At 36.9% G+C, this 18,977-nt stretch overlaps 1 protein-coding gene across 3 annotated transcripts in view; it reads right to left on the bottom strand.

The window, feature by feature from the left end:
* Positions 1 to 626: 626 nt before the first annotated feature.
* Positions 627 to 18,977, bottom strand: part of IBTK (inhibitor of Bruton tyrosine kinase) — an 82,375-nt gene continuing 64,024 nt past the window's right edge. For 2 of the 3 annotated variants that reach the window (XM_012468852.2, XM_012468853.2), the window contains 4 exons: positions 10,235 to 10,384; positions 3,584 to 3,655; positions 2,740 to 2,872; positions 627 to 1,924 (listed from right to left, as the gene is read on the bottom strand). In XM_012468852.2, coding sequence (XP_012324275.2) covers positions 1,793 to 1,924; positions 2,740 to 2,872; positions 3,584 to 3,655; positions 10,235 to 10,384 — 487 coding nt within the window. In that variant the 3' untranslated portion in view covers positions 627 to 1,792. The remainder of the gene's footprint in view (positions 1,925 to 2,739; positions 2,873 to 3,583; positions 3,656 to 10,234; positions 10,385 to 18,977) is intronic. The other variant, XM_012468854.2, reaches the window with a different exon arrangement.

The following is an 18,977-nucleotide window of genomic DNA, read 5'->3' as shown; positions in this document are numbered from 1 at the left end:
TCCCAGAATTTTGGGAGGCTGAGATAGGTGGATCACCTGAGGTAAGGAGTTTGAGACCAGCCTGGCCAACGTGGTGAAACCCTATCTCTACTGAAAATACAAAATTAGCCGGACATGGTGGTGCATGCCTGTAGTCCCAGCTACATGGGAGGCTGAGGCAGGAGAATCGCCTGAACCCAGGAGGCAGAGGTTGGAATGAGCCAAGATAGTGCCACTACACTCCAGCCTGGGCAATAAGAGCAAAACTCTGTCTCAAAAAAAAAAAAAAAAGAAAGAAAAAGAAAAGAAAATCATCACTTTATAGCATCTGTAAGTATTAAAGATGTCAATACGTACAGAAGCATCAAAGCTTCAAATGAAAAATCAATTACTTCAAAAGGCTTCTTAACTGCAACATCAATAAAACATTTATAAAATTCATTTCTTCTCAATTTACTCAAACACACATATAAAAATCCACAAGGTCATATTTAGAAAACTGTCCCTTTTAAATCTGCCTTAGAATAAATACAGCATCAACTTAACCATATACTGGCTATTAGTGTAGCAATCAGGAGGAATAATTAATAATTATTTCCATAATAAATGACAATATAGTAAAAAATGTCAAACACACATCAGTGAAATGGGTCATGATCATTTTTTATTGCACATTTGCTTACATGTCTGCTGCTTTTGGGTAGAGCTAACCTTGAAATATTGAGTTAGTTTCTGTCATTTTACATCAACTAAATTATAGCGGTGAATTGCTTATGTCTCTCCCAGGCTTATCTTCCAGAAACTAGAACATTAACCTTTCCAATTTATCTAGGTACTGAAGCACAAAATTAACATTTGTTTTTTTAAAATTTAAACACTCAGAAACCAAACAACATCCTTTAAAGAAAAATATCTAGATGTACAACCGAGGTTCAAAGAACTTCTGATTATTCAATATTGTAAAGGTAATGATAATCCAAACCGTCTTTCAAACTATTCAATTCCTGTATGTGTAATTAAGCAGTTATTTTCAGAAACTGTAACACTTTTAGAAACTGATTTTGTCACAATCAGGCTTTTTTAAGATCCTCCATCCCACCAAAAATAACCCACAATGACTCCAAATCTTATATTTAAAAAAAAAAAAAAAACCTATTATCTTCAGACTAACTGTTCAGAATAATCAGTGTTCCTATTCCCTTTCCACTGTACTGCTTAATGCAAAATGGAGAACATGTGATCCAAACAGAAATGTGGCATTTGTGCAGGTAAAGTTTTGAATAGACATGGACCACATGCATAGCCTGATTTTTAAAAAGCAACAACAATGGTAACACAACTATTAGACCAAAACAAAATTCTGGCCATTAATGAATCAGAAGTAATAACTGATGCTCCTACTTTCAACTCATCAATGCCATATTTAAAAAGTCAAGCAACAACACATACTTGGCAAAATCTTCTAAATTCTCAAACAAAAAACTTATTTTTAATACTTCACCTCCGCTTATTTCTTACAATTCAATCACATATTTTCCTCTATTAGATTATTCAGGAGAAACAATTATATTTAACCTTAATCTATTAAGTTTTTGTCTCACACATTTTTATATAAAGTTACTATAATCACAATTCTGAGAAATTTCTTTTTAATCATACAAACATTATATGATTTAACTGCAGTAAAGAAATTAGATCCTTTCTTAATCTATGTAGAATGATATCACAAAATCTCTAAGAACTCTTTTCCACAGCTTTTCCTTATATGAACAAACTCATAATTAAGAAAAATACATGTCCACTCCACAGTGAACTAGCATCCATGCTTATTCCACATAGGTACTGCCAGTGGTCCCTGCGGCGTCCTTTCAACAATGACAAACTCTTCAGGGTTGCCAAATGCCTCATAGAAAACCAATAAATCTTGTATAGCATGCTCCTCAATCTGAAAGGAGGAAGAAAAAGAAGATTCTTTACTCTTTTAATTATAAACTAAGCGGGATGTATTTGCTTTCCAATTTCCTTTTGAGGAACTTTCCATGGATACAATACAGTGAAATTAAATCAGGTATCCTGCATTTTAAATCAGGCATCTTGCTATCTCTGTGGCAAGGAGAAAGCTTGAGACCTAAGGTAGAATAATGAGATACCCATGATCTCTTGAATTTGAATCTTGAGCAGAAGGAAAAAGAAACTGAAAAGGACTGCTAAAATTCATTCATTCCAGTAGCTTTATTCTGTGAGATACTTTCTGTTATTGTACAAGTCCTCTACATCTTGCTTCTGAGCTCTCTAGTGCTACTACGGGTCTTCTCTGTTTCCAACTTGTGTCTGGTCTTTCAGCTAAATCTCTGGAATCTTAATATCCCTCAAATAATTTCTCTTTTCCTTAAGTTAGCCGGAATGGGCTTCTGTTGCTTGCAATCTTAGAATCCTTACTGATACAGAAACCAAATGTAGCACTAGATAATACTACCAAATTCTTTGCTGATCGCTTTAAAAAACTAAATGTAATCCAAAGCATCACCAAAGCTAAACATATAAGCTTTATCATAACTTATTAGTCATAAATTTATTGCCCTGAATATCTACAACTAATACATAAACTGCTAGATGACTCAGTTGAATTATACCTGGCATTTACATTTTAACTTCATAGATACAAGCACCTGTCCAAAGCAAACAAATGTGATTTTCTTAAAACCTAAATATGAAATGTAGTTCTTCTCTAGATTAAACTCTACTAGGTAAGCCATTTACCTGAATCAGAGCCAAGGGTTTTTCTCGACTTCTAATAAGAGCTGCTTCCTGTTGCAGTTCTTCTTCTACAATAGATGCAAAAGTGACGGGGGCTACCATGGATGGAGCAGTCACTGAAGAAGATAACCAGGGACTGAAAGAATAGTAATAATGAGTTCCACTCACCTGCCTAAATTTTTGCATGCAAAATTTTCTCTGAAATACTCTTTAGCAATGCTACAACTTTTTCCAGTGACCTAAAATATGAACAAACCTGGAAGCTTCTGCAGAGATTACAGAATGATGAGGTGAGAAACAGAATAAGAGGAGAACTGTTTTATTTGGACCAGTGTTGCAAACTATGGAAGTACCAGGAAATGGGGAGGGAGCAGAAACAACATAACTGAACAGAAAGGTAACTCAAACTACACGACAGAGAAGATTCAAGTAATACATTCTACTCAACACCATACTATTCCCAATTTTTTAACATTCTCTCATTCTTTCTTTTTTTGAGATGGAGTCTCACTCTGTCGCCCAGGCTGGAGTGCAGTGGCATAATCTTGGCTCACTACAACCTCTGCCTCCCAGTTTCAAGTAATTCTCCTACGCCAGCCTCTGGAGTAGCTGGGATCATAGGCATGCACCACCACGCCAAGATAGTTTTTGTATTTTTAGTAGAGACAGGGTTTCGCCAGGTTGGCCAGGCTGGTCTCTAACTCCTGACCTCAGGTGATCCGCCCACCTTGGCCTCCCAAAGTGCTGGGATTACAGGTGTGAGCCACTGCACCTGGCCTTCACGTTCTCTTTCAATGCTAAGCAGCAATTTAGCTTTGGAGGCCCATAACTTATCAATTAACCTTACTTGGGACTGTCTAGAAGTGGTAAATCTGAAATATGGTTGCCTTCTGGTCCTGGGGTACCATGAGTAGAGCATCTGCAAAACAAATGCCAAAATTAGTCAAACTGCTTATTAATAGATAGGAAGAACTGTAAGCTCCTGACTCAGAAGGCAAATTAAATGAGTGCAGTAAGGCTTACCTTTAAAATTATAAGTAAACAAAATAATCTTTATTTATAAAATGTTGTGTATAAAATATCATAGAGCAAGACACTGCAAAAAATAGCCTATTTTTCTAATGATATTATATATATACCAGATAAACCAATAATCCCTAAATCAGATAATTAACAGTCAAATTTTGTGAGCAATTAATATACTACAGACTTACCTAATTGTGGAATTTTACAGCTAGAAAGGTCCCTAGTGTAGATTATCTAGATTAATCCAATGCCCTCTTTCAGCAATGAGCAAACTGAGGACTAGAGAGGTTTAACAACACAAACAGGACCTAAGATACTGACTTCTTCATTTACACACATTTATTGAGCATGTCAGGATTATTGTAGGTGCTGAAAATCAGGCTGAATAAAACTCAATCTCCTCCCCTCAAAAAATTCTGATGGGCAAGATTTAAAAATAAACCTAAGCAATGATAAAACAATGTATAAGAGCACTGTAATTAATCTACATTAATATGCATAAAAGACTCGATTTACAGAAGAAAAAATACAATATAAAAGATGGTATATGCTGATGGTTTCACTGAGGAAATGCCATGAAAGCTGAAGAGAGTAACAATTAGAATTTTGGTTGTACAAATACATGGACCTATAAAAGATTTTGGTGATTTAAGTAAAGGCAGGCTCTTCTCTTCAATAAACAAAAAAAATACCTGAATTCAGGGTAAGGAAGAAACTCAAAGAAAAATAAAGTTAAAAACAAACAGTAGGGTCAGAGTACAAAATGCACTTGAAGCTAAAATGTTTAGCCCTGATGTGTAGGCAAACAAATTTACTAAAAGCCTAACTACTTCATGTGTATTATCCCATTTAATCCTTGTAATACCCTGTGAAGAAAGCATATATTATTCATTATAGAGATTAAAAAACAAACTCAAAAATTATATAATTTGATTCACAAATTAGATAAGTAGCAGAGAAATAACAAAAATCTGGTCTTTTTAATTTAGCATACAGTGTTTTTAGAGTACGGTGTTTTTTCCATGATTACACAGCTGCCTTTATTTTTACTATTTCCCCTTATTCTGGAATACATTCCACTTCAAATGTCTTTTCATTCTTTCAGAATTGGCTCAAATGTCACCTTCTCTCTCCTCCTACAAAACTTCAATGATTATGATAAAGCATCATCACACACAGTAATTATTGTTTACATGTTCAATCTTTTTTTTTTTTGAGACACAGTCTCGCTCTGTCACCTAGGCTGGAGTGCAGTGACGCAATCTTGGCTCACTGCAACCTCAGCCTCCCAAGTTCAAGCAATTCTCTGCCTCAGCCTCCCGAATACCTGGGATTAAGGCAGCCACTGCCACACCTGGCTAATTCTTTTGTACTTTTAGTAGAAATGGGGTTTCATCATCTTGATCAGACTGGTCTTGAACTCCTGACCTCGTGATCTACCCACCTTGGCCTCCCAAAGTGCTGGGATTATAGGCATGAGCCATGGCGCCTGGCCTGTATGTTCAATCCTAACTGCTAGACTAGTCTCTTGGGGAACAGGACTGTGTTTCATTCATCTTTGTATCTCAATGTCCAGCGGAATACTTGGAAATAGTTGTTTATAAAAATTAACTCGAAAATTAATGACTGAAACAGAAATTCAAAAGGTATTTTTGTAGTTTGCAATAAAGAAAAGCAGAGTTTTTTTTAGGTTCTTTATTGCTTTAAATTACTGATAACTTTTCTTAGAGATATAGGTACTAAATTACAAACTGATACAAGCCTTATAGTAAACCTGTGTGACAAGCATTATCACTCTCATTTCCATATTAAGAAACTGAGGTACAGAAAAATTCAGAAAGAGCGGTATAGTTATATTGAAACTCAAATCTGTTTCCTAAGACTACAATTCCATAACTTTTTCTACTCACGATTTTTCAGTGTTTTCAATCCAAGCAACATGGAGTGTGTCAAAATTTCATCTTAAAATGAACCAAATTTGTCAAATAAAATAGAGCTATGATTAAACAAATATCAAAAACATTCTAAGCTTTCAAATAATAAATACAGCATTATTGTTTCAGATACTAGCAACACAGAAGTAGATATCCCAAGAGATGATCTGTATAAAATTTAATTTTCTGAAAATAAACTGCAACATAAAAAGGTTAACTGAAATTTTCCTTAAAAGATTTTTGTTGAGGCTGGGCACAGTGGCTCACGCCTGTAATCCCAGCACTTTGGGAGGCCAAGGCAGGCAGATCATCTAAGATTGGGAGTTCCAGATCAGCCTGACCAACATGGAGAAACCCTGCCTCTACTAAAAATACAAAATTAGCTGGGCGTTCCTCGAATAAAAAAAAATTTTGTTCAAACCAAAAAACATTAATATTGTAACATTTACACTTTAAAAGAACTAAATTATTCTTTGCTCATATAGTCAGCCTTAAAAAATTGTACTAGCTTAATTAGAAAGATTTTTATGTAAGATTAGAACTGATATAATCATAGAATAATTTTTTATCTCACAAGTAGTTTTTCTTTTGAGATGGAGCTTCGCTTTTGTTGCCCAGGCTGGAGTGCAATGGCACAATCTCGGCTCATCAAAACCTCTACCTCCCGGATTCAAGTGAAATTCTTCTACCTCAGCCTCCTAAGTAGCTGGGATTACAGGTATGTGCCACCACACCTGGCTAATTTTGTATTTTTAGCAGAGATGGGGTTTTCCATATTGGTCAGGCAGGTCTCGGACTCCTGACCTCAGGTGATCCGCCCGCCTCAGCCTCCCAAAATGCTGGGATTACAGGTGTGAGCCACTGTGCCCAGCCTCACAAGTAGTTTTCCTTACTAATTAGAAACACAAGCTCAGCCGGGGAAGGTGGCTCACACCTCTAATCCCAGCACTTCGGGAGGCTAAGGTTGGCAGATCACCTGAGGTCAGAAGTTCAAAACTAACCTAGCCAACATGGCGAAACCCCATCTCTACTAATACAAAAATTAGCCATGTGTGGTGGCAGGTCCCTGTAATCCCAGCTATTCTGGAGCCTGAATGCTAGGGAATCACTTGAACCCGGGAGGCGGAAGATACAGTAAGCAGAGATCACACTATCGTACTCCCGCCTGACTCCAACTTAAAAGAGCGAGACTCCAACTCAAAAAAACAAACCAACAAACACAAGCTTACATTTTCTTTCCATAATTACATAAGAAGGCATTTAAGTGAAAGGAAATGGGAAATAAAAACACATGAAATGAAAAAGAATACCTAAGTAACAATAAACAAATAAAAATTACACAAATTGCTCACTTTTAGATGCTAACACCCTCAAACAACATTGTCATTCTTGCCCTAACCTTGGAATAAACTCACATTTTCTACAACCAAAACAAGAATGTATAATTTGTGGAATTTCCTGAGATGAGTCCCCAACCCCTGCCACCCTAACTCCCCAAAGGACCATAAGCATTCCTGTCTTCTTAACGCCCACGATTTCCTCTATTTATACTGTCCCATCTTCTGTTATTTCTTCTTTTAAAAATCCTATCCTATTCAAAAGCTTATGACAATGAAAGGAACCAAAAATTAAGTGACCTCTTTTTTTCTAATATTATTCACATGCCTATAAATATAATAATGAAATATTTGGAAATGAACATAAAAAGTGCTTATGAACTAACACAGCTCAAGCCCTTCTTCTCCAGTGAATTCTTCCAGGCAACTCCAGCCCATGTTCATTTTTCCTTCTCAGAACCACTCATTTGGTACTTCATCATATTGTAATCTCTTTAATACTTCTATACTGTATCAGAGTTTCTTTTTTTTTAATAGATATGGGGTTTCACCATGTTGGCCAGGATGGTCTCAATCTCCTAATCTCATGATCTACCTGCCTCAGCCTCCCAAAATGCTAGCAATACAGGCTTTTTTTCTTTTCTTTTTTTTTTTTTTGAGACAGAGTCTCACTGGAGTGCAATGGTGTGATCCTGGCTCACTGCAACTTTCACCTCCTATGTTCAAGCAATTCTCCTGACTCAGCCTCCCTAGTAGCTGGAATTACAGACATGCACCACTACGCCTGGCTAATTTTTGTATTTTTAGTAGAGATGAGGTTTCCCCATGTTGGAGAGGCTTATGGCCTCACATGATCTGCCCCTCCTCAGCCTCCCAAAGTGCTGGGATAACAGGTGTGAGCCATAGCACCTGGCCTTTCTATCATAAGTTCATTCTTATTCTGTCACTTAACTTCCATGTATGTATATTTATATTTATCAACTAGATTTCAGATACATTAAAGGCTGGGCCTATACATTCTACTTTTACATATACCCAACAGAGGCCAGTACCAGGTAGACCATAATTTGCAAATTAATGAATATTCTGTCTGTAATGCTTTATATTTCCTTTTTTAAAAAGCATACTTATATTTCCCATGATGAAAAAAAACCCTGAAATTCAAGCTATATGTTTTCTTTCTCAGAATCACTATCAGTAACAGCCAGTTATTTAAAACATTAACTCCCATACCAAAAATACTGAAGTTATGGATATGTAATTCTATCATAAACTCCATTATGTCAAACTTCCAAAGCAGTAAGACAAGCCACACTTCTCATAATAAAGAGCCCTGATGTTACAGCACACTCTAGTGATCAACTATGAAACCACAGATCCATATTTTAAGTTTCATGACATAATGTTAGATATCCAAAAACATTTTTTTGTATCAATGAATATTTAAAATATAAAAGTACAAAAATGATCTTAATTTTCATACCTTTAACTTGATATATCTAAGACATGCAATATAACTAACTACATCAGAAACAAATACTACTTGAAGCAGAGCTACAATTTTAACTAATTTACTCATTCAGTCATTCACCAGATTCACTGAGCACCTAATACATGCCAGGAGACATTCTAAACACTGGTAGTAAAATAATGAACAAAGACAAACATCCTCCTTGCTCTCATTGAACATATAATTAAACAGACATGAAAATACTTAAGTGCACAAATATTAAAGAATCACACTAATAATAACTGTGGAATGTACCAGTAAAAAAGAAGTACTATGAGAACATACATAGGCAAACTGCCCCAGTAAGTCAGACTTCTCCAAAGAATATGACTGAATAGATAATTAAAAAAAGAGTCAGAGTCAGTCTGTCAAAGGGGAAGGAGATGGAAAGAAGCAAAGTACATCTGAGAACTAGAAAAGGCCAAGATGACTAGAATACAGAGAACAGGTTACAAAACCAAGTTAAAGACAGTGAGCTGTGATTGGACCACTGCACTCTAGCATGGATAACAGAGTGAGACCTGGTCTTTTAAATTATGGATAGATTTTGATGTTTCATGGAGGCATTTAAAATATAAAACTTTTTTTAAAATACACTGGACTTTCTAAAACAGTATCAAAAACAGCTAGGCCACGTATGGCGGATTATGCCTGTAATCCTAGCACTTTGGGAGGCAGAGGTGGGGGGATTACTTGGGGCTAGGAGTTCAAGACCAGCCTGGGCAACATAATGAGACCCCATCTCTAGTTTCATGGAAATTAAAATTAAAAAATAGCTAGAGGCCGGGCGCGGTGGCTCAAGCCTGTAATCCCAGCACTTTGGGAGGCCGAGGCAGGTGGATCACGAGGTCAAGAGATCGAGACCGTCCTGGTCAACATGGTGAAACCCCGTCTCTACTAATACAAAAAATTAGCTGGGCATGGTGGCGCATGCCTGTAATCCCAGCTACTCAGGAGGCTGAGGCAGGAGAATTGCCTGAACCCAGGAGGCGGAGGTTGCGGTGAGCCGTGATCGCGCCATTGCACTCCAGCCTGGGTAACAAGAGCGAAACTCCGCCTCAAAAAAAAAAAAAAATAGCTAGAGAAAAAACTGCAAATAACTAAAGGTCCATCAACAGGTGCATGGATATACTGACTGTGGTATACCCATACAATTAAATACTATTCAGCAATGAAAGAGAATCAATGGATACACATAACAGCTTAAATAAATCTCAAAACAATTATGCTGAGTAAAAGAAGACAGATTTTACAACACGTACATACTGCATGATCCCACTGGCATAAAACTCTTTTAAAACGTGCAAGCTAGTCTGTATTGACAGATTAGTAGCTGCTTGGGAGGGGGAACAAAAGGAAGAAAGGAATGGATTAGAAAGGGGCATGAGGAAACATCTGAAAATGATGCTTCTGTTCACTACCTTGAATGTTGTGGTGGTGTCATAGGATTATATATATGCTGAAACTACAGATTGTATACTTTAAATAGATGCAACTGATTTTAAGTCAATTATATCTCAATAACTATTTCAATGTTTTAAAGTGGGGAAGGAATTTAAACATGCTGATTTCATTCTGAATGTAAAAGAATGTACAAAAATCTGCCTCATAAAGTTTTAAAGATTATTTCAGAACATAAAACCACTATAGAATATCTTAAGGTAGAAAATGTGTTAGTTTTGTTTTATTACCTGACAATTTTTGATGCCTGAGAATTTTCAATTCCTTTAAAACAAACTTTTTTGACATGATCGCCTGAACTATGATTAGTAACAGACTTTTTTTCTTCTAGTAAGAAATCCCGGAATGACTTGGATGGAACTGAATGTAGAGGAGATGCCCTGCAAAAGAAAGCAAAGATCATGTTAAAACATCCATTTTGTTTGTTTCCTATGATTTATGTTAGAGGAAGAAAAAAGAAAAAAGAAGAAGAAAAAATGAAGAAAATTTTAAAAAGAAACATCCATTTTGTAAAAGGGCACTGCTGGAAGTTATAAGCGAACAATAAGAGAACATATACCAAAAATTTTACAATATATAATTATAGCTTTCAATGTCAAGTTGGATTCTTGCTGCCAATTGTGAAATATCCGAAACTATGCAATAAGAAAAAGCAATCAATGAAGACCAAGTCTAGAGATAACCCAGATGTTAAAATAAGTAATAATATTAAAATAGCTATTATAATTATGCATCAGATAACAACAACAATAACAACAACAAAAGCTCAGGATGAATTTAAAAATAGGTAAGCTCGGCAAAAGAAACTATTTAAAAAAATAACAAAATGAAAATTCAAGAATTTTTTATTTTTTAAAATTCACTGTATAGATTGAAGAGTCAGTAAACTTGAAGATAAACCAACTTGAATCTGAAAAACAAAAAGCAGAAGTTGAAGAAAATTATCCCATAGTGAGTTATAAGATAAAATAAAAAGGTCTGCCATATGTGTAACTGAAGTCATAGAAAGAAAGAAGAGAGATATGTGAGACAAAAAGAAACAATGGCTAAAATGTTCCCAAATTTGATAGAAGATATAAAGATTCCAGAATTTTGGCAAACCCCAAAAAAGATAAAACAAAGAAAACTATACTTAGGCACATAATAAATAAACAGCTGAAAATCAAAACTAAACAGAAAATCTTGAAAGCAGCCATAGAAACACAACAGAGAATGAAAATGAGTAGCAAATTATTTGAAACAATGAAGCCCAAAAGATAGTAGAAAGGAATTTTTAATATGATGAAAGAGGTAACATGTCAACCCAGAATTCTGTATCTATGTCATTAATTTTGAAAGTAGATCCTCTTCAAGTCATGCCTTGAAATGACTATAGCCCTGGCCAAACCTTGACTGTGTCACTGTGGAAGATCCTAAGTTAGAGGCATTCAGCTAAGATTCTGACCTAAAGGAATTATGTTAATAAATGTTGGTTGTTTTAAGCTGTCATTTAAGGATAATCTGTTATGAAGCAATAGATAACTAAAACAAGACAATACAGAAATTAAGAGGCTAACAAAGAAATCTTATAGGGCCAGGTACAATGGCTCATGCCTGTAATCCCAGCACTTTGGGAGACCCGGCAGGCAGATCACTTGAGCCCAGGAGTTTAAGACCAACCTGGCCAACATGGTGAAACTCTGTTTCTGCTAAAAATGCAAAAATTAGCTAGGTATGGTGGCACATGCCTGTAATCCCAGCTTCTCAGGAAGCTGAGGCAAGAGAATTGCTTGAACCTGGGAGGTAGAGGTTGCAGTGAGCCGAGACTGGGCCACTGCATTTCAGCCTGGGTGACAGAACAAGTTGGGAAAACTGGCTAGCCATGTGCCAAAAGCTGAAACTAGATCCCTTCCTTATACCTTATAAAAACATTAACTCCAGCTTCACTCATAGGTGGATGTTGAACAGTGAGAACACGTGGACTCGGGGAGAGGAGCATCACACACTGGGGGCAGTTGAGGGGGGTAGGGGAGAGACAGCAGGGGGTGGGGAGGGATAATGTGGGGAGAAATGCCAGATATAGTATGCACCTAAAGTTAAATAAATAAATTTTAAAAATAAATAAATAAATAAGACCTAACACCATAACAACCCTAGAAGAAAACCTATGCAATACCATTCAGGACATAGGCATAGGCAAGGACTTCATGACTAACACAACAAAAGCATTGGCAACAAAAGACAAAATAGACAAATGAGATCTAATTAAACTCAAGAGCTTCTGCACAGCAAAAGAAACAATCATTAGAGTGAACTGGCAACCAACAGAATGGGAAAAAATTTCTGCAATCTACCCATCTGACAAAGGGCTAATATCCAGAATCTACAAAGAACTTAAACAAATTTACAAGAAAAAAACAACTCTATCCAAAAGTGGGCGGAGGGTATGAATAGAAACTTTTCAAAAGAAGACATTTATGCGGCCAACAAACATGAAAAAATGCTCATCATTACTGGTCAATAGAGAAATACAAATCAAAACCACATTGAGATACCACCTCATGCCAGTTAGAATGGCAATCATTAAAAAATCTGGAGACAACAGATGCTGGAGAGGATGTGGAGAAATAAGAACACTTTTAGACTCTTGGTGGGAGTGTAAATTAGTTCAACCATTGTGGAAGACAGTGTGGCGATTCTTCAAGGATCTAGAAATAGAAATACCATTTGACCCAGCAATTCCATTACTGGGTACATACCCAAAGGATTATAAATCGTTCTATTATAAAGACACATACACACATATGTTCACTGCGGCACTGTTTACAATAGCAAAGACCTGGAACCAACCCAAATGCCCACTGATGACAGACTAGATAAAGACAATGTGGCACATATGTACCATGGGATACTATGCAGCCAAAAAAAGGATGAGTTCATGTCCTTTGCAGGGACATAAATGAAACTGGAAAACATTCTCAGCAAACTGACACAAGAACAGAAAACTAAACACCGCACGTTCTCACTCATAAGTGAGTGTTGAACAATGAGAACATATGAACACAGGGAGGGGAACATCATACACTGGGGTCTGCTGGGGGTTGGGGGGACTAGGGGAGGAATAGCAGAGAGTGGGGAGATTGGGGAGGGATAACATTAGGAGAAACACCTAATGTAGGTGATGGTGGATGGATGCAAACCACCATGGCATGTGTATACCTATGTAACAATCCTGCATGATCTGCACATGTACCCCAGAACTTAAAGTATAATAATAAAATAAAAAGAAAAAAATGAAAAAACAGAGAAAAAAGAAAAAGATGTTATAAGCAACACAAATAAATTTGGTAATTTACATGGAATAGACAAGTGTCTTTTTTAAAAAACCAAATTACTGAAGATAACAGAAAATCTATGTACACTGTATCTATTTTTAAAATTGATTTAATCTCACCCAGGTTTTTTTAATTGCAGAAATTGACAAACTGATTCTAAAATTTATATGAGAATAAAAAATCCCAGATTAGCCAAAGCATTCTTTAAAAAAAAAAAAACATAAAAAATTGGAAGAAGACAAAACCATTTATAGTAATCAGGATGGTGTATGTTAGGTCTGAACGTATTGCCTCCAAAACTCATGTTGAAATGTAATTGTCACTGTGATGGTATGGAGAGATAAGACCTTTAAGAGGTGTTTAAGTTATGAGAGTGCCTCACAAACTGACTAATGCCATTATCACTAACAGTGGTTAACCCTTTTGGCTCTCTGTCACCCTTCTGGCAGATGATACCTTCCACTATACTATGAAGCAGCAACAAGGCTCCTGCCAGATGCTGGCACCTTGATATTAGACATCCCAGCCTCTAGAACTGTGAGCCAATAAACATCTGTTCATTGTAAGTTCCCCAGTCTGTGGTACTCTGTTACAGCAGCACAAAATGAACTAAGACCATGTGATACTGGCATAAGGATTGACAAACAGATTTCTTCAAATATGTTCTATTGTTCTTTCCACTGACTATGCCATAATTTGAAAGTGTCTGATTTCCCACAATTTTACTTTCCTAACTCACAAGCTCCAGCTATTTTCCACCTTAACAGCCACAGAAAATTTACGGAGAAGGATTTTAGACATTTGTACCTACATAAAAATTAACTAGAATTTTGTTCCTCAGCTAAAGCAGCACTGTAATTTTGCTTTAAAGAATAATATTTTTAGCTTTAAAATGTTAACTAACTGAAATTGTTTAATATTGTATGTGTTAGCTCTAAATGGAATTTGAAAGAATTTACATTCAAACACCAAGCCAGGCCACAAAGACTATGTATTCTTCCACTGAAGATGACTAGTGAGAAATGTTCTATTATTTCTCCAAGTAAAACATTTAATTTTAGTCAAATCCCATAAATAATGTTTTCACATTACATTTAAAATTCTCCTGGTTAGAACTTCAATCTAATGCAAAAATCCAGTTATCTTTAATTCTTTCCATTGCCACACCTAACTGCCAGCAGCAGGACTACAACTATACACTGGGAATTGTACAGACGAGGTGAATGAATGTGTGAACAAAGTAGTGAAAATCCTACCACAACCACAAGTATATTTAGAGTGTTAACTTGTGATTTCCTAATGAACTGCACATTTACCTTAATATTAACATAAACATATTTTTAAAAATCTTTTGAAGAAATAAAATCTCATTAGATGATACTTCAGATGATGATGTATCTTTAAGAATGATTTTAAAAAGCAGATAAATCAGCCGGGCCCAGTGGCTCATGCCTGTAATCCCAGCACTTTGGGAGGCTGAGGTGGGTGGATCACGAGGTCAGGAGTTCAAGACCAGCCTGGCCAACGTGGTAAAACCCCACCTCTACCAAAAATACAAAAATTAGCCAGGCAGCCAGGCGCGGTGGCTCACACCTGTAATCCCAGCACTTTGGGAGGCCAAGGCGGGTGGATCACGAGGTCAAGAGATCGAGACCATCCTGGTCAACATGGTGAAACCCTGTCTCTACTAAAAATATAAAAAATTAGCTGGGCACGGTGGCGCGTGCCTGTAATCCCAGCTACTCAGGAGGCTGAGGGAGGAGAATTGCCTGAACCCAGGAGGCGGAGGTTGCGGTGAGCCGAGATCGCGCCATTGCACTCCAGCCTGGGTAACAAGAGCGAAATTCCATCTCAAAAAAAAAAAAAAAAAAAAAATTAGCCAGGCATGATGGTGTGCAGCTGTAACCTCAGCTACTCCGGAGGCTGCGGCAGGTTTCGAGACCAGCCTGGCCAACATAGTGAAACCCCATCTCTACTCAAAATACAAAAATTAGCCAGGCATGGTGGTGTATACCTATAATCCCAGCTACTCAGGAGGCTGTGGCAGGAGAATTGCCATTGCACCATGGCATTCCAGCCTGGGCGACAGAGCAAGACTCCATCTCAGAACAAACAAACCACAGATAAATTACCACAGTCATGAATACACTCTGTAAATCTGATTAAAATGTCAACTCTAGGCCGGGTGTACTGGCCCACCTCTGTGGTCCCAGCACTTTGGGAGGCCAAGGCGGGCAGATCACCTGAGGTCTGGGGTTCAAGACCAGCCTGACCAACATGGAGAAATCCCGTCTCTACTAAAAATACAAAATTAGCCAGGCATGGTGCCGCATGCCTGTAATCCCAGCTACTCGGGAGGCTGAGGCAGGAAAATCACTTGCCCGGGAGGCGGAGGTTGCAGTAAGCTGAGATTGTGCCATTGCACTCCAGCCTGGACAACAAGAGTGAAACTCCCTCTCAAAGAAAAAAAAATGTTAAAGTCAGCCATGAACAGTGACTCATGCCTGTAATCCCAACACTTTGGGAAGATAAGGCAAGAGGACTGCTTGAGCCCAGGAGTTCAAGACCAGCCAGGGATACACAGGAAGACCCATCTCTACAACAAATAAAAAAATTAGCTGAGCATGGTAATGCACACCTGTGATCCCAGCTACTCAGGAGGCTGAGGTGGGAGGATGGCTTGAGTCCAGGAGGTCAAGGATGCAGTGAGCCAAGAATGCACCACTGCACTCCAGCTGGAGCCACAGAGTGAGACCCTGTCTCAAAAACAAAAAAAGTTTCAATTTTTTAAAAAGCCAATGCATATGAGAGATGTTCTCAGGAAAACAATCTATTCCATTTTTATTTCAAGCATATATTATAAGTATTTACATTCTATGTGTATCTGATTAAAATTCAAGTGATATACTGAATTATGCAATCTCGTAATTTTGTAATCACATGAAAAATTACATCACATTGTATTCACTCAGTAATTAATGTTGTATCTAGAGTTTGAGTTAAAATACTTTGTAGCCTTGTAAGAATTCAAGAAAGAAAATTATTCAACAATTTAATAATAGTAATTTCAATTTACACTAACGTGTTTTGCTTTATTGTACTTCATAGTTTCTATGTTTTTAAACAGGATGAAGGTTTGTGGCAACCCTGCATGGAGCAAGTCTATCAGTGCCATTTTTCTAACAATACATGCTCACTTTTGTGTTTCTGTGTCACATTTTGGTAATTCTCCTGATATTTCAAACTTTTTCATTATTATCATATCTGTTATGGTGATCTTTGATGTTACTATTATAATTGTTCTGGAGCACCATGAGCCACATCCAGACAAGTTGGCAAGCTTAATTGATAAATGTCTGTTTTCTGTTACACCAACTGGCAGTTTTCCCATCTCTTTCCTTCTCCTCCTTAAGCCTCCCTATTTCCTAAGAAACAACAATATTGAAACTAGACCAACTGATAACCCTACAATGGCCTCTAAGTGTTCACATGTCTCTCACTTTAAATCAAAAGCTAGAAAGAATTAAGCTTAGTGACAAAAGTACCACCCTGATCAGTCATTAGTCATCAACATCAAGGCAAGATCCTCCACCATAAAAAGATTATGATTTGCTGAAGGCTCAGATGATCACCAGCATTTTTTAGCAATAAAGTATTTTTACATTAAGGTATGGTTTTTTTGTAAATATTATGCCATTGCACACTTAACAAACTACAGTATAGTATAAACATTACTTTACAGGCACCAGGAAACCAAAAATTTCCTGTGACTCACTTTATTGTGATGTTTGCTTTATTGAGGTAGTCTGGAATCGAACCTGCAATATCTCCAAAGTATGCCTGTACAGTTTTAAGAAGCCATAAAAAGAGCATAAATTACTAACTGTAGACAATTCAGACACCTCTCACCTTGATGATAACAATTCAGAATAGCTATAATTCTCAAAAATTCAGAATATCTATAATTATCTAAATTATGTATAATCGGTTAAATAAATTTTCTTGGTGTCCTAAGATACATAAACTCATTACTCAAGTTTGTACTTGAAGTTTTACAACCATGTTTTCATAAAACAAATGAATAACAAGTATCACTTACATTTGATTAATATCAAATTCTTTTTTTTTTTGGAGAAGGAGTCTTCCTCTGTCACCCAGGCTGGAGTATGGTGGCATGATCTCAGTTCACTGCAACTTCTACCTCCTAGGTTCAAGCAATTCTCTTGCCTCAGCCTCCCAAGTAGCTGGGATTACAGGCACGCATCACCACATCCAGATAATTTTTGTATTTTCAGTAGAGATGGGGTTTTGCCATATCAGCCAGGCTGGTCTCAAACTCCTGACCTCAGGTGATTTGCCTGCCTTGGCCTCCCAAAGTGCTTGGATTATAGGCATGAGCCATCATTCCCAGCCAGATAATTATCAAATTCTTTTCAAAGAAAAATACCCTATGTTTTTGGTCAAAATTTATGGTGTATTTCTTCCCATGTTTCTAAAATTCTCCTTAATATGTCATAATAGACTCCTTTTAAAATTTAGATAGTCCCTTCAACGTGGCACTCTAAGCTCATGTTGCTAATAATTACTAAGGAAAAATTTGTCCTATATTTGAAAGTTAGTCAGAAGTTTCAGAAAATGACTACCTGAATACATTCCTCTGAATTCCTAACGTGTAAAGCAAAATAATCAGAAAGGTATAAACCCACAAGAGCAAAAAGAGTAAGACATTAAGACAATGGCAGACTAAAAATAGCAACACATTTTTTAATGATAGCAAAAGAGATGGAACGATAAAACTGATGACGCAGAGCGGATACAAAGAAAACTTAACAGTCATCAGGTGGGTGGTGGCAGGGAGGGAGAACTCTGGAAACAGGCATATACTGGAGACAGAGTATGTATCAAATCCTGAAGTCGACATGAGGATGAAAATGTGAAAATTGCTGTAGTTTATTTAAGGAGGTGTTGAGAGTGCCAGATGTACTCCCTGTCTCCCTGTGATCACATGACTACATCTCCTTTACTTTTGCAGAAGGAAAATTTGATTCAAAGGCACTAGTAATAGAGGAAGGCAGGAGTGAACTGTTGTATACAAAGTCTATAAACTAAATGTGAAAACCTATTACAAATGGTGACAAGTTCAGTCCCAGCTCTAACCTCCCTACCCTGAGATAAGGTTCCAGAATGCTAGCACCAAATGTACACCTTACAAGCAAAAAAAATTAAAAGGCTGCTCTTTAGAAAAACTGAGACTAAAGAGACCAAGGAGAAAAGATATGGAGATAACCAACATATGGGAGGATTCAGGGGTCCCTAAGGAAACTGATAGGTTACCCTATAGTCACACCTATCAGTCTACTTGTCACACCTATAGTCACACCTATCAGTCTACTTGTCACACCTATAGTCACATCTATCAGTCTACACAGGCACACAGAGCTTCCAATCAGAACTTAAAAGCAATCAACCAATAAATTGACAAAATGAATTAAAATAAAACATATATAGAGAAGAATGAATAAAACATCGTTGTAAATCAATGGGTATTTTTAGCTTTCTTTCTTTTGGTTGACTGGTTTATTTTGTTCAATATCATATTAGTAAGATTCATCCACACTATTGTATTTAGTCATGATTTATTCTTTTTCATTACTGTGTA

Source organism: Aotus nancymaae, unplaced genomic scaffold, assembly GCF_030222135.1.
Source record: "Aotus nancymaae isolate 86718 unplaced genomic scaffold, 86718_ANA_hifiasm-v0.15.2.pri h1tg000040l, whole genome shotgun sequence".
NCBI classification, from domain to species: domain Eukaryota; kingdom Metazoa; phylum Chordata; class Mammalia; order Primates; family Aotidae; genus Aotus; species Aotus nancymaae.
This window is presented reverse-complemented; position numbering and strand designations above follow the sequence as displayed.